At 38.2% G+C, this 14,381-nt stretch overlaps 1 protein-coding gene across 1 annotated transcript; it reads right to left on the reverse strand.

The window, feature by feature from the left end:
* Positions 1-259: 259 nt before the first annotated feature.
* On the reverse strand, positions 260-11,366 carry CEP97 (centrosomal protein 97; the record flags this gene model as incomplete). The annotated part of the gene is made up of 10 exons (XM_010162345.1): positions 260-976; positions 1,720-1,795; positions 2,801-3,539; positions 4,062-4,195; positions 5,964-6,128; positions 7,365-7,531; positions 8,493-8,606; positions 9,194-9,295; positions 9,696-9,854; positions 11,224-11,366. Coding segments are annotated over 10 exons (2,516 nt in total), but the record flags the coding sequence as incomplete, so codon positions are not given.
* Between the last annotated feature and the right edge of the window lie 3,015 nt (positions 11,367-14,381).

Here is a 14,381-nt window from a genome sequence, read left to right on the forward strand (position 1 = left end):
CTATTAGGATATCAGGTTTATGTCTGAAAATAAAGTGCATAACGACTGTCTCTGAGAACTTTGCCAATTTCAGGTTAACATGGTTAGTGTCAGTCCTCAGCAACGTCAAAAAAATACTAATTAAAACATAAATTGGTAACATGAGTCAAAAATCTAAAACAGCACACGGTAAGAATAAGTTTTGTATAAATGGCAAAAAGACAGACAAAAAAAAAAAAAAGGGGAATGGAATCCCTAGTCCTTTGTGGAACTGAGCCGACTATACCGCTACCCCAACATGCAGCATTTGAAATGAAGAATCACAGTCTGTTTGCTGCCCATCTACTATTCCTGAATTCAGTTTGCAGCTTTCTGGTGTCTGACTGACTTCACCTCGGGCAGGGGAAGATGAATCTTGAGGGAGATCTACAGAAACAGTGTCAGATAAAGAATTTTGGCTTTCCACTGACACAGCGATTTGTGGCCAGCTACGCTCTGTTTCATCATTGACGTTTGTCCCTTCATCAGCCTCTTCCAGTTGCTGAACAGATTTCAAATACTGTTGTATTAGTCTGTCATCCTGCTCATTACTAGAGCTCTCATTACTTTGCTCACATTCTCCGTGGCCATCCTCCACATCTGAAGAACATGCTGAAACAGAATTGCCAAGTTGTTTGACGGTTTCCACTGAAAGAGAGCTCTCAGTTCCCTCTGTTAAACTCTTTTCAGGGCTACACAAGTCACCAGTATGAGTCTGATCAGCCATGGAAGAATGAAAACCAGAATCTGGGAACTGCAACAAAGACTTTTCCTGAAGCACATCACTAGCTGGAGCTAGCCAAGCAGAACTAACATCCAGTGGGGTTTCTTGCTCAAGCGTGGATGATTGAATAGATGCTTTGGATGGACAGAGAGTACTGGCTGAAGGGATCCCAGGTTGCCAAGTGGCACCTAAATTTTGTGTCACTGAAAGCTGCCATTGCTGGAGGGATTTAACCTGGAAAGTATAAAGAGAATTTCATTATGAAATGCAATTAAGAAAGTAATTTGATTTCTAGATTATTTCTTGCAATCAGCAACAAAGCTCTAGTATAAAATTTAAGATGGAGTGAACTAACAAAAGGTTCGCTATACCTTTAGGGAAAATATGTTCTTCCCACTGTTAAATAATGGCTTTTAAACCTAGATGCCAAACACTGACAGAGCACACAAGCCTTCCAGTTCAAGTACCTGAAGAAAAAGGAACCTGCTCTTAAAAACACAGGATGGGGAACCTTTATGAAATAACCCATGCTTAAGAGAGCAGTCAAGTAATATTTTTGGAATAATAGCTTATTACAAGATGCATTAATAACTTCTCTACTTTAGAAATGAGTTGTTCACAAGCTATATAGCTTGACACCATCTGATTTGCCCTGGGCATCTAGCAGTCACATCATTCTTGACAATTCTGCTACATTTATTTAGCTTTCCTTGCATTTTGTCCTCCTTCTCATACCAGGCAATAATTTAACCTTTCGTAACAAAACCAGTGTTACTGCGCTAATACTTCTGAATGTTATTTGTCCCCAGAATATCAGTACAGCAAACAACATGGCAAATAGATTCCCATAAGCCACCCAAGTCATCACTGGAAAAAAAACCCCAACATATTGGCTATCTCTTCAGGATCTACAGTATGAAATAATGCCTTTCAAATTCATATGTAAGAAGAAAAATAACAGGACTAAAACTATTTACCTGGTTCCAAAGAAACCTGACAGCTTCCTCCTGTACAAGCCTCTGAATCTTATCTTCTTCTCTTTCTTTTCTTAGTCTGCAAGAACACACATCCAAATTTATGTAGCTTAAATAAGCAACATTTTTTAACAAGAACACATACAGATGCCTACTTATATAACAGCACTCTTGAAAGACACAGCAGAGCCTAACATTAAGACACCACTGCAGTCTGGCTTGCCACCAATACCCAGCTGCTGACTTCAAGTTTCTTTTTCAGAGTTAAATTAAGATTCTGCTTCCTTTTGCTGCAGTGCATTTATTGACTTGCCAATCCTTTAAGTGTCTTTTTGTAAACTGAACCTGAGCTTTTCATTTTAAGTAGACCTGCTTATTTTTCCTACGCCCCAAAAATAGTGCTGCTTTATTTCAAGTTATGCTCTCCTCAACTGATATCACCTGGATGCAGGCACAATGTGTAAGCATTTGGAGTTTCTAGAGATTCACTGAGGGCACAACTTGATTCAGACAACTTTTGTCACTTGTGATAGTAAAGGAAGAGAGCCTGTCAGACCGCCAATTCCCAGGTTGATCCAAAGTCATACTAACTAAATTTGCAATTTATATTCTACAACTTGAGGAACTTTGATAATGACCTCCTCCAAATATGGATACATAAGACTAAAAAAAAGCCAAAAAAGAACCAAAACCCAGAACTCAGCACAGAATTGCATTTTAAAATTGTATCGTGCAAGGCAGAGAAAATTCTTTTTTCCACTAGTACCAGAGGAAGGACTCTCAATATGGATACTTCATTTACAGAGTCTGTAATTGCTAGGAGACAAGTTAAAAAAAACCCCACACTTAAATTTCTATTTTGGTTATGCAGTGAAACATGTAAGTCCTGCTAATATAGGAGTAGAAAAACGTATCCTATCCCAACCCACTCATAAAAGGCACATCGAGAGTGTGAACAGCTAAGTGCATAACTATGCTTATGTTACAGGAAGTGATCCTCCACTATAATCACAGTTTTGAAATATCCTGGAATTACAGTTATATTCATTCAGATTTGAAAACACACAGCATGACCTCAACTTACTTTTCTATTTCATCAGTTAAGCAAATGATATGCTCCTGCATTCTGTTTAGTCGGATTTCATACCGCACTTCCTTGGCTCGCGGATGGTAGTTCCTCGTGTAAAATCCTCTCCAGCAGGCTTGAAGCTTGGTAGCTGCTTTAGTCATTCTTTGCAGCTCAGCTGTGCCTTGATCAACAACAGCTAATGAATCAGAACCTTCTCCTGTCATCTGCTCAGGATGAAGAGTTGTGACTCCTGATGCAGCACCCACTGATGTGCTGGGGTGGCTGTGCAGAACTTGGTCTTCAGAGGACGCTGAAGAGTTGCTAGTGTTGGCAGCCAGCCCAGCTGTCACTGGATCAGGAGATCTCTCTTTGATACTCTCTTGAGTTTCCACACTCCCCACTGTTCTGCTGGAGTGCTCTTTTGTAACACATGAGGCTTCCTGCTTGTCAGCTATTTCTCCACTACTAACATCTCTCACACATTCGATCACTGTATCATCTTCTAGGCCCAAACTGATTCCATGTAGCTTCAGGTCTGAAGAAGGAGACACTGGTGACAAGTCTGAAGCAACTGGCATGAAAGTAGACTCTGAGGATAAAAGGCTGCTGTTTAGTTTGTCTTCATCTGTCTGTATATCTTCAAGGTACAACTCCTTGTGAAAACTTCTTTCAAGAAGGAAAGTGTTCTTTACGGCATAGGAATGATCATCGTTCACACTTGGTCCAACCCAAGAATTCTTCTGGATGATAGGTTCTAGACAGGCAGAAAGCCACACGTGAAAGTGTCATAGCATCTCAATAACATATTTTAATTCATAGGGATTCACAATTTGTTTTAGGCTTTCACCTTTAGGACACAACCTGGGTGTGTAAGAAGGGCTAAAATGTTAGTAATGATAAGCTTTAATTCTATGTAACAAAAGGACAATAACTTATCACAGTAACATCCACAAACTTCGCAAATACTGGGTACAGTAAATTGCACAAACTGCCTCCCCCAGGAGAATTTACACTTTTATCAGATGGAACAGCCAATGTAATAAGTCTTTAGTTTATTGGGTTGTGTTTTTTACCTAACAATCTTACTAGTATTTCAATACATGAATAAGCATGGAATATATTTTAGAAAACAAACTACAGTTGGAAAATCTCCAAAGATCAATAGAATAAAATAATAACGGGGCCTTATTCTGAAATTGTCTCCATACAGTTATCTTATATTAAAAACCAGACTTATTTCCACAGGTTAGATCAGAGGAGCAGATCAGCTTCTTACCACTTTCAAGAACTAGCGGCGGTGGCTGGGCTGGACTGTTGTGTTCATAAGTAACTGGCAGCGTTTTGTTGGGAGTAGAAGACGTAGGTTGTCCTTCATTTTGGTTTTGATGCATCAGCTGCCTCTGGTGAAGCCTAAGCACAGAGTTCCAACAGATTTTACATTTCTTTTAAGCTTTTTTGGAACAAAAGACATCTAAAAGAAACTATCAACTACTATAAAGGAAACAAGTGATCAAACCATTCTAAATGAGAAGCTAGTTATCCAGATCCCTACACCTACAAGACACTAACAGGACTACTCACAAAGTAGGGGATTGCACTGACTGCTTCTGTTCCCCTTCCTCCTGCTCCTTTTTCTTCATTACATGTATATGTATTAAAAAAAAAAAAAAAAAAATCCAACATGCAGTTCTGACTATAGACTGAAACCCATGAAGTGTTCCTACACACAAGGAAGGTATGCAGATATTTTAAGTGCCTACTACAGAACACATTATGCTTGTATGCACAGAGGAGTTTGAGGAAGGAGGGAGTGTATTTTACATTTGAAAAGGACTGAATGAAGGAAAGGGTGTCCCTGTTATCAATGGGACAAAATTCTAATACAAATCAATAAACACTGACAAAAACATAAAATATCCTTCACAAACTGAGGAAACACGCAGGTTGTTTCAGCCCAGCTAAACTCAAAGATCATGAGGCAGAGGTCAAAAAGTCAAACTGCCTTAGAAATCATATGTGTGTGCACATTTATGGATAGGGACTTTTTGGGGTTGCTTTTTTGATAAGGGTGTTTTGGTTTGGTTTTTGGTTCCTTGGGTTTATTTTAATTTTTAAAGAGTTGTATTTTGCAAACCAGCTTCTTGAGTTTTTCCCCAGAAACATCAAATCAACATCAGAGCACTTAGCTGGAAATTCCAGTGTTAATATGCTTTTATTGTACCTTCTTCTCTGAAATGGCCCCAACATTTCTATAATTTCTTTCTGGAGATCAATCTACACTGAGAAAGTATGAAGTAGCTCCTTCCAGATGCTCCAATTTCCAGCCCTTTTGATGAGATGCCACCCTTCTCCTCACCACACTTTTGTTGCCCAACTTTCTATCCACTCTATGCTGCTTACATAGCCTGCTCCTTTGAGCTGAATCTTCTGCTCTGATCTTTCTGTAAAAAAGTCTGTCAATAGGTCCTGGGGAATAGGGATACAAGTATCGTTAAGTTTTCTGGATTTTAATCCAAATTAATTCACCTTTTCATGGGAGGAAAGTGTAGCACCGTAACTCTCCTCATCTACTTGCACAGACCTTAAGAAAACAGCTACTGCTGGCAGAACCAGCAGGCTCTATAGAGGCTTCTCCTGACTGACCTGAGGTGCCAGATATAGAGATTGTCAAGTGCATCAGTGGGAACAGTGTCCCTCAAAGGGCAATCTTAACTTTAAAACCAAGCTAACTTTAAAACAAGCTAAGAACAAGAATGTGTCTAATACAGCAGTACCACAATCACCTTTCTTCACAATTAGAATGAAAGTTAATCTAAGCTCCTTTTTTATGGTTTTCTTCACTTCCTCTGTGGTAGAAAAATCTCAGTAGGTAGTTTGTTTATTTTAATCACAGTCCTCATGGAAATCACCTTCAGTGTCCTACAGAGCACAGACTGAAAAATATAGAAAATTTGCCCCTAGATGGCCCAGCAAGCAGGAAAACACTCCTGCTGCTGCTGGCTTGTCTCTCATTCCCTTCTAGGACACACACGGTACCTCCGTTACTCTTCCTATCTCCAGCCCTCACTGTTGCTTTGAAATACTTAAAAGGAAATCTTATTATAGCTAACACATAATAAGACATATCGTTATGTTCTCAATTATGTTCTCTAACAACAGAGAAATAAGAAGTTCTCACCTTTGCTTACTCAGTATTTTTTCCAGTTTGGCATCCTCTTCAGTCTGGAGACCGTACGTAGAGATAAGAGGGCAAACAGTAGCCAAGTACTGGACTAGTTGAACATGCTGCCCAGGTCGGTATGATCTTCCTTTGCCTTGACTGTAGAGCCATTCTGCTTTCAAACTGTTAGGAAGGGGGAAAATGGTCACCATTAATGCATGGCATAAAATCCCTAACTCTCCTTTGATGACTGTTCTTCTAGTGGGTATTCAAGAGCTAACCTACAAACCTAATCAGAACTTGGAACATGCACAGCACCCAGAACTATGAATTGCGTTACCAGAATAATGAATAAAGTATTCCCTCACATAAGCATCAATGAAACAACAACAAATCTCTGACCAAAACTGTGCAGTCTCTGCTTTATCTGTGTTTAGTCTTTGAGTACTTAAAACATGTTTGTGTCAATGAATTTATCAGCAAAGCTTTCACAGGAAATGTTCACACAAACATGCAGAATAGGCACACAGGGCAGATCTTGCTGACAGTATTCAACAACTGAAATCTGTTCTTAAGTGTTCTTCAGTCTGAGAACATTCAATATTAATAGACCTATATGTAATAATATAGTTAATACAAAAAACCTCATTAGTCATGAAAAAAAAAACCTTCTAAAATTCTTACAGACAACTTTTTGGGAAAGTCATAATACCTTATGGTGAAGCAAAACCAGAAGTGGTTTACCTTTGACCAAATAGGCAGCTTTTTATTTTAGTAATAGGAGAAAAAAAGACATTAAGGTCCTGGAATATCTTAATGTATTGGACTAGAAGGTGTTTATACTGGATGATATTTATGCTTGGACTATTCTGATGTCAAGAACTTTAAGACGACATCTCTGCTGTCACACAGATATCAGAGCAATATAATGACCATAATGATACAGTAACAAGTGATCTGAGTAAAATGGTATTTGACTGATTGATACAAAAATGCCAAATCTACAAATGCACATGCATATCAGGCCCTTTATAAAAGGGCACATGTGAGCTTTCCCCAAGATAACAGCTTTAATAACTGCTCATTGACTCATCCTGCAGAGTCAAAGAGCCAGTAAGCTTGAAAGGGATGATAACAGACCATTGAGAACTGCTACTGTGAATTGAGTAACAAAACAAAAGCCTAACTTCATACTTCTACTTAAATAAACTTGTGATCTTACGTAATAATTTCAGTGTAACTGATGAAAAATTTAGCAAAAGCAACAATGTTAATTGGCCTGTATCTCATATGGCCATTAGCAAGACAAACAATTTCAGATTATTAGCATTTTTTCCCAAATTTTTATTATACAAAAATGTAATTTCAGCTTAGGCAAACTTTATTTAATAATTTTAGAGATTAATACTATTCTGTCACCTTTCCTTCTGAGAAATCACATATCCATCAAGGACTTTAAGGTTCAGACACCAGCTGACAATATACGGCCTGTAGTCAAAGCCAGGGATAGAAGGTGTGGCCATCACACAAGGGTTGTTCATAATTGACAACTGTTCCAATTGATGAAGAGAGGCCAGGAAAGAAACCTTGAGAAAACAAGATATATTTGTTAACTGAACAGAACCCATTAAACACTTACAGAACGTACCACATTTCTCCTAGTTACAGCCAGACATTTCACACAAAACAACATAATTACAAATACATTGAAAGTCACATTTGCTTTTTGAACATGAACATCTTCAAAGGACCTATCAGCTACTGCCACTTTCTCCATTAACTCTCTATAGAGCCCTTGGAAAGCATTTAGCTTCTCTTAATATCTGGGAATGGGGCTTTATGTATAGAAAGGTATAAAATTTCTATGATTCCAGTCCACTACAACAGGCATGGAGATTTTGGGGTGGGGGGTGAGGGGGAAGGTAAGCCAAAAAGCTGAAGAATCACTGTTATGTTTTGAAGAGAAATATTACCACTAAAATAAGATTTCTCTGTCAACACAGAAGACCAACTGACTGTTTTGCTGCTAGTTATATTTAAAAAAAAACAAAAAAAGCAATAAAGAGAAAAATCACAGGCAGATTATTTGTTTCTCTTCAATAGTGTTTCGAGAAATAGATAAAAGAAGACACAGACCCAAAAATGTTCAGTTACAGCAAGTGCAATTCAAACCTCTGTTCTAAGCACAGCAGCTGCAGAAGCCCTCTGCAGCACTTAATCAGCTCAGCTTTCAACCTTCAGACAATCATGAAAAGCTCTCTATGAATTTAGTCCTTAAAGTATACTTCTGACATCCTTGAATAATATAAAAAAATAAAATAAAAAAGGCAAAGCTTCCTTCAAGGACAGATTCTAAAAGCTATCACCCAGCTTGTGCAGCTAATGCAAGTATAGTACATATTACATAAAAACTATTAAAAGTTACTTCTATCAGCATGGGTTGTTTCAAAGAAGAGAGCCTATTTTCAATTACAGCCTCAAAAGGATTATCCAGCTATCTGCTTTCAGTCTACCTAAAGACAAGATGACACTTCTTCTATATCTTACCTCATTTAAGTCTCTGATTTCATTTTCTGCCAAAGAAAAAACAGTCAGATTCTGAGGTAGGCAAACAGGGGCAGTGCGAAGAGAAGTTATAATATTTCCATGTAGCAACAGAGTCTATAGAATAAAAATACGGTGATAAAGTGCATGTTTGATCAAAACACCCATATTTTTTTGTTCAGGTAATACCTGCACAATACACACAAAAGAATTATAATTAAGGCTTTCTGGTATCAGCAAAGTTATTTTTGTTTATTCCAGCAAGGGAAAACTAAATTTTAGATTTTAGAGCAAAACCTTCTTATTTTAAAATGCAGAACTGAGGTACAGTCACAGTTACAAAAAAAAAAAAAAAGTATTTGGAAACATTTTTTTCTCTCTGATGTTCATGCTGAAAGAGTTAACACCATGTTTGGTCTTGATTCATGTCAAGAGATGAGAACCAAGAGTTATGAACAAGATCTCACCATGTTATCTTTAGCAAAATCATTAGAATGGTTATGAAAAAAATCACTGCCTCAGTTTCTGCAACTTGAAAACAAGGAAAAGCATTCTTACACACTTCCCTCTAGAAATCATAGTGAGTAATTAAAATGCTTTTAGAGCTAGTGTTTGAATAATGAATGCTTTAAAAGGCAGCAATTTTCAAAGCAAATTTATTTATACAACGAGCGTAACAAAAACAGGGATAAAATAGTGCCTACCTTCAGCGACGTAAGCTTGGAGAGGTCGCCTAACTGAGCTATGTTATTGTCTGACAAATCCAGATGCTGAAGAGAGAGACAGGAATTGATTTGTTCGATGGCCTTCAAAAATAAAGAAGTCGGTTACTCAGGGTAACTTTAGTCATTAAATAAAACCAGGTATCAGTAATTATAAACTATTCTGAAAGCTAAAAATCACCAGATAAGTAACACAAAGCAAAAATTATGTTTTTACACAGCTTCATTTTAAATATGATAATTTTTTTTCCTATTTTGGGCACTATTTCCCAATTCTCATTACATGTTGATATCAAACCTTTCATTTTCTTCCTAGACAATTCTTGTCCAAAAGTTGCCCTTCTTCTAGTCCATAAACCAGTAGACACAAAACTTCAGCATTTGTCCCAATGAAAACTAGAAACATATTCAAATTTCTTTGCAGCTTTTTCCAAATTTCTACAACACCAGATTGTGGGAAATGTATAAAGATTAGATACTTTACCTTAAGGTTATTTCCTGCCAGGTTCAGCCATTCCAGGTGCACTAAATCCTTCAGCCCTTCCACATACCCAATACTATTATGAGGCAAGTTCAGCACCCGGAGCTTGGTCAGTTTTGCTACACCCATCATTCGCACCAAACGATTGTTGGCTACCGAGAGCTGCAGATTGACACACAAATAAAAGAAACAGTTGTAACTATTAAACTGCACAGACAGAAGAATAGGCTTTTATTTTTAGTGGCTAAAAATCTAATCCAACAGGAACTTTTTCAATCTACTTTCAAGGAATATATAGCAAGTATTCAATTTTCAAGAAAATAACAGACACAAAATACCGCAAGAGCCAGGAAATAAATTACTGATCAAAGACAGTAATCTTCACAACAAAATCTGCAAGCTTAAGAGGAAATCCTCCTCCTAGAAACAGCTAAATAAAGGAGAATGAATGAGGGATCACATCATATGAAAGTAAGATTTTAAAATCAGAACTGCCAAATCATTGTGCAAATTGTTGCATCATTCTTGGTGTAAAATCATACTTACTGTCAATGTGGCAGAGGACAAAATATATTTCACATGATTCTCAAAAAAGTCCTGTGACAAGAGGACTGTAAATCACAAACTTTTAAAAGGATAAATCCTGATTAGACATACACATTAATAACACAGCCAACCAAGCTGGCAGGCTGGCAAAGGTCTGTTGTAGCAACAAACCCCACCTCTCCTATGTCAGTTTAGCTTGTCGCTAGAAATTATGAGGTGACTTCAAGGCTATCTGCAGGCACCTTCAGTGACAATCAACATGGACTTGTACAGCTTTGCCTCAGAGGGATTAATACTCTGGTTTTTGCAAGCAGCATGCACAGGCTTAACATTGTTATTGCTCATGAACCTAAATGAACTGCTGCTAGTATTAAAATTAAGGATAAGGACTAGCAATATCAGGGCCTACATGAATGGATATGTTAACAAGATTACATAGATCCCTCCCAATTCACTTTTCTTTTTAATTTGCTATTTCTATTTTAACCTAATCCACATGGCTTTTTTTTTTCTTTTTGTAAATTAAATTAAGGTTACTAATCCTCCTCCTTTGTGAAGAGTTCTGAAACCCAAATGGAGAGGAGAGTCCTGTGTGTCTGTCTGTACGCTTGCAATTACACAGGGGAAAGATAAAACAAAGATATTTTTAAGGTTGCAAAGCTCAAGTACTCAAAAGCTAAGAAGTATCAAAATTTGGGTTATCAGTGACTTGTCTAAGTGTCCTCATGACACCCTCCCCAATTAGGATGTATTTAGTTCATTTCTAGTTACCTAGGTAACTAGCAAAACAGCCTCCCCCACTATCAACTCAAAAGCTACACTGAAAACAAAAGCTTTCTATTTTAGTTCACCATCATTTATTTTCCCAGGAAGACAATAATTGCTAACTTACTTCTATTACATCATATGGCCTTAAAGCAGAAGTATTTTAATTAGCATCACAGTACCATTACTCCATAGCAACTTCAAGTCAAGTAACACTGACCTGCATCAGGTTCCTGCATTTCTCCAAGTGTTCCAACTTAATTATCTGGTTTTTGTCCAGAATCAGAGTGTGAGTATCAGCATCACAGGGTAAGGTTGGACCGAGTTTCTGCAGCCCTTGACCTGACCAGTTGACTACTAAACCTTAGAAGAAAAAGGAGAAGGAGGGGAAAAAAAAGCCCCAAAGTCAACAGTTTATATATAGAGGGGGGGAAAAAAAGCCCCAAAGTCAACAGTTTATATATCAGACTAAGTACTGAAAAAGCAAAGCAAGGTAAACATATTTGTTTTATAATGCATATAGCTAATTTGCAAATACAAATTAACTTTGTTTTCCACGTAAAACTGAAGCAAATTACTTCAGAACAAATGCACGAGTAACTGATCCAGTTACTGGGAGATATGGATTTCAAGCCAATAAAGAATTCTGATTTAATTCTGAGAAAGTCATTAACAGATCCTCTAAAGAGGGAAGCAGAGTAAAATTTCAGTAGCTAAATTTAAAGGTCTAATCCTCAAAACCTCAAATTTCAAAAGTCCCTAAATTTTTAAATTCTTCAAAGATTTCAAGGTTTGAACAGCCTGACAACTACCTATCTATGTGTAAGCACTCTATCCAAATTCCTGCTTGCAGGCAAACCCAGAACATGCCTAGCAGACATCTGTAGAATCACACCCCATAAAAAACAGCAATCATACCTGTCTTAAAAAAAAATACATAAAAGAGGAGGAGTTTGGAAAAAGGGTAAGCAGAATCTATCCTTTTGTCAAGCAGAATGTAGGAAATCTGATAAGGATGCAAACCTACAAACTTCACCTTCCTCTAGAGTTTCATCAAAAAACCTGCTAAGGTATTTGAAGATTAGGGCACTTAACTTTGTAAACATGAAATACCTGTGTGATAGTCCTGAGCCAGAGGAAAATAAACAGCCTTAACTCAGTTAACACATCCTCAAAAAGCTAGACCATTTAATAAGCCTGCAGTTTTCTCTTTTTCCCCTGTCTATATTTCAAAGGAAAAATATTATTAGCCTACAATTTTATTTTTTTTTTTAAAGTACACTCTAGGTAAAAACTCAAAGCAGAGGTTTCAACCTGTGAAACTAAAACTGACACCTCTCTGTTGTCGGAAGTTGGATGCTTAAACTTCAGAGAACAAACTCAAGATTCAACCCTTCCTTTAAAACTTCCAATCAGTTATTCTAAGCTATGCTCCCTTTTAACAGTTTAGCTGCTGCAACACCTAGTATTAAGTAATTAAACATATTAACTTATTGGGAAGGGAATGTATTTAATTCAGAGCCAAAGATTCCACTCCGGGATTTCACTGTTCAAATCCTTGAGTGCATCTCGCCTTGGGATTTTGGTGCTTGTGTCCCCATATTGTATTGATAAGCTAACTGTCCCATACTCCAGGGAAGTACCTAGTGAAAAGTCAGAACACAGAACCCATTGGTATAGACATACTACAGTACAGGTGACATTTCGGCAGGAACAAATTCCAAATAGGGTAGCATATCATTTAATTAATGGAACACACATTTAAAGTGTTCCGTGCAAAAACTGTTACTATATAAACTTAAAAGGAAAACATTTGCCATCTGCAAGAAACTGGGTACTCAAGGTGACACCTGCTAATAATAATTTTCATACATTAGCCTCTGCTGTGTGTTTTACATATATACACACCATTCTAATGCTTGCTCTTCTCTTACTATCTGCTCAGTAAATAACGCTGCCTTTTTCAGCAGCGTGTTCCAGAACAGTGTTCTTACCCTAAAACGTACTATATATTAATATTCTTACAGTTTGCAGGCTTTTAGGGTTTAGCTATACTAAGGATAGAGACAAATGTTTTTGGTGTGCTACTTTGCCAACTAGATAATATGCTTTTCTAAGAAGCATCTCTGACGATGTTACATTTCCACTGCTTTCAAATCCACAGCCACCTGAAGAGCTTTGAAGAGCAGCAATGCAGAGCCACTGGTACCGGAAACAATCACACTCCTGCCTTGAAATGTTCAGGGAGAAGGTCCTGCATGTTTCTCACTTAAGTAGCCACCTCTGCAACCATGTGGTCACTTAAACTAAACAGCAAAATTTTCCATCTGCCTGCTTATCCAAGGGCTTGTTTTGAAAATTCACAACTGGCCCACATCAACCGAGGAGAGAGGCTAGGATCCACAGCATAGAATTACTAGAGTAATCCTTTTATTCATGCACGTGAGGTGTCCCATTCAAACTGGGGCACCCAGGCTGTGGTTTTACACATGGTTCTTCTACCTTTCAAACATTCAGGTACAACATCATTTGACTAATTGCTACATAACACACACACTACCATCTGCAAATAAACCGTATTTCTATGGCATCATCATCCTATTGATCTAGACAGCCCTGAAAGCAGTCTTGCTGCTTACTTATCTATGATGCCAGACAACATGAGGGCTTCACAGATGTGTTAGCACCAGCATCCAAGCTCCTCTATCTTGGCTCTCTGGGGGCATCCTTTATCCTCTGCAAGTGGCTTTAACATTCGGAAAAGCAAAGGTCCCTGTTTCAAGGGGGTCTGTCCTGCTGCTTGCGATCAGCTATGGTCCTTGAGTTTGCTTGCTTAAGCCTGACTATTCAGTATAGAGCGTAACCTAACTATATATCAACATATATACAGTTATATATATATATATAACTTTCTTAAGAGAGAGATATATAAGAAAGTTAGTACAATTTAACACTATAAAGACTCACTGGTATAATACTTCAGGAGTGAGATTTTCCTAACAGGCTCTCAGTAGCCAGGAAAACGCTTCAGAATTGTTTATTACTCGCTTGGCAACCACGTACATGAAGAGGCCTGAGAAGCTCACACATTTTGTTCAGGCCTTTGCTCACTCACTCAGCCCTTAAAGCCTCCGAAGCCAAACTCACAGTATTACACCGCGCTGTCCTTTCAGACACGGCTGCAGGAAGCCAGAACCTGCACCCTCAGAGGAGGCAGGGCCTCCCCAAGACCCCTCTGCCCTCCGCTGTAGGAAAAAGAGGCCTTATTTCAACCCCTGGCCCACCTTCTACAGGGCTGCGGGCAAACCCCTAAGGGCCCGGGCCCCAGCAGGACGGACAGCCCCGCTCCGCGCACCCTGCCCATGCCCAGCGCCAAAC

The sequence above is a fragment of the Antrostomus carolinensis genome, unplaced genomic scaffold (assembly GCF_000700745.2).
Source record: "Antrostomus carolinensis isolate BGI_N321 unplaced genomic scaffold, ASM70074v2 scaffold32232, whole genome shotgun sequence".
NCBI classification, from domain to species: Eukaryota; Metazoa; Chordata; class Aves; order Caprimulgiformes; family Caprimulgidae; genus Antrostomus; species Antrostomus carolinensis.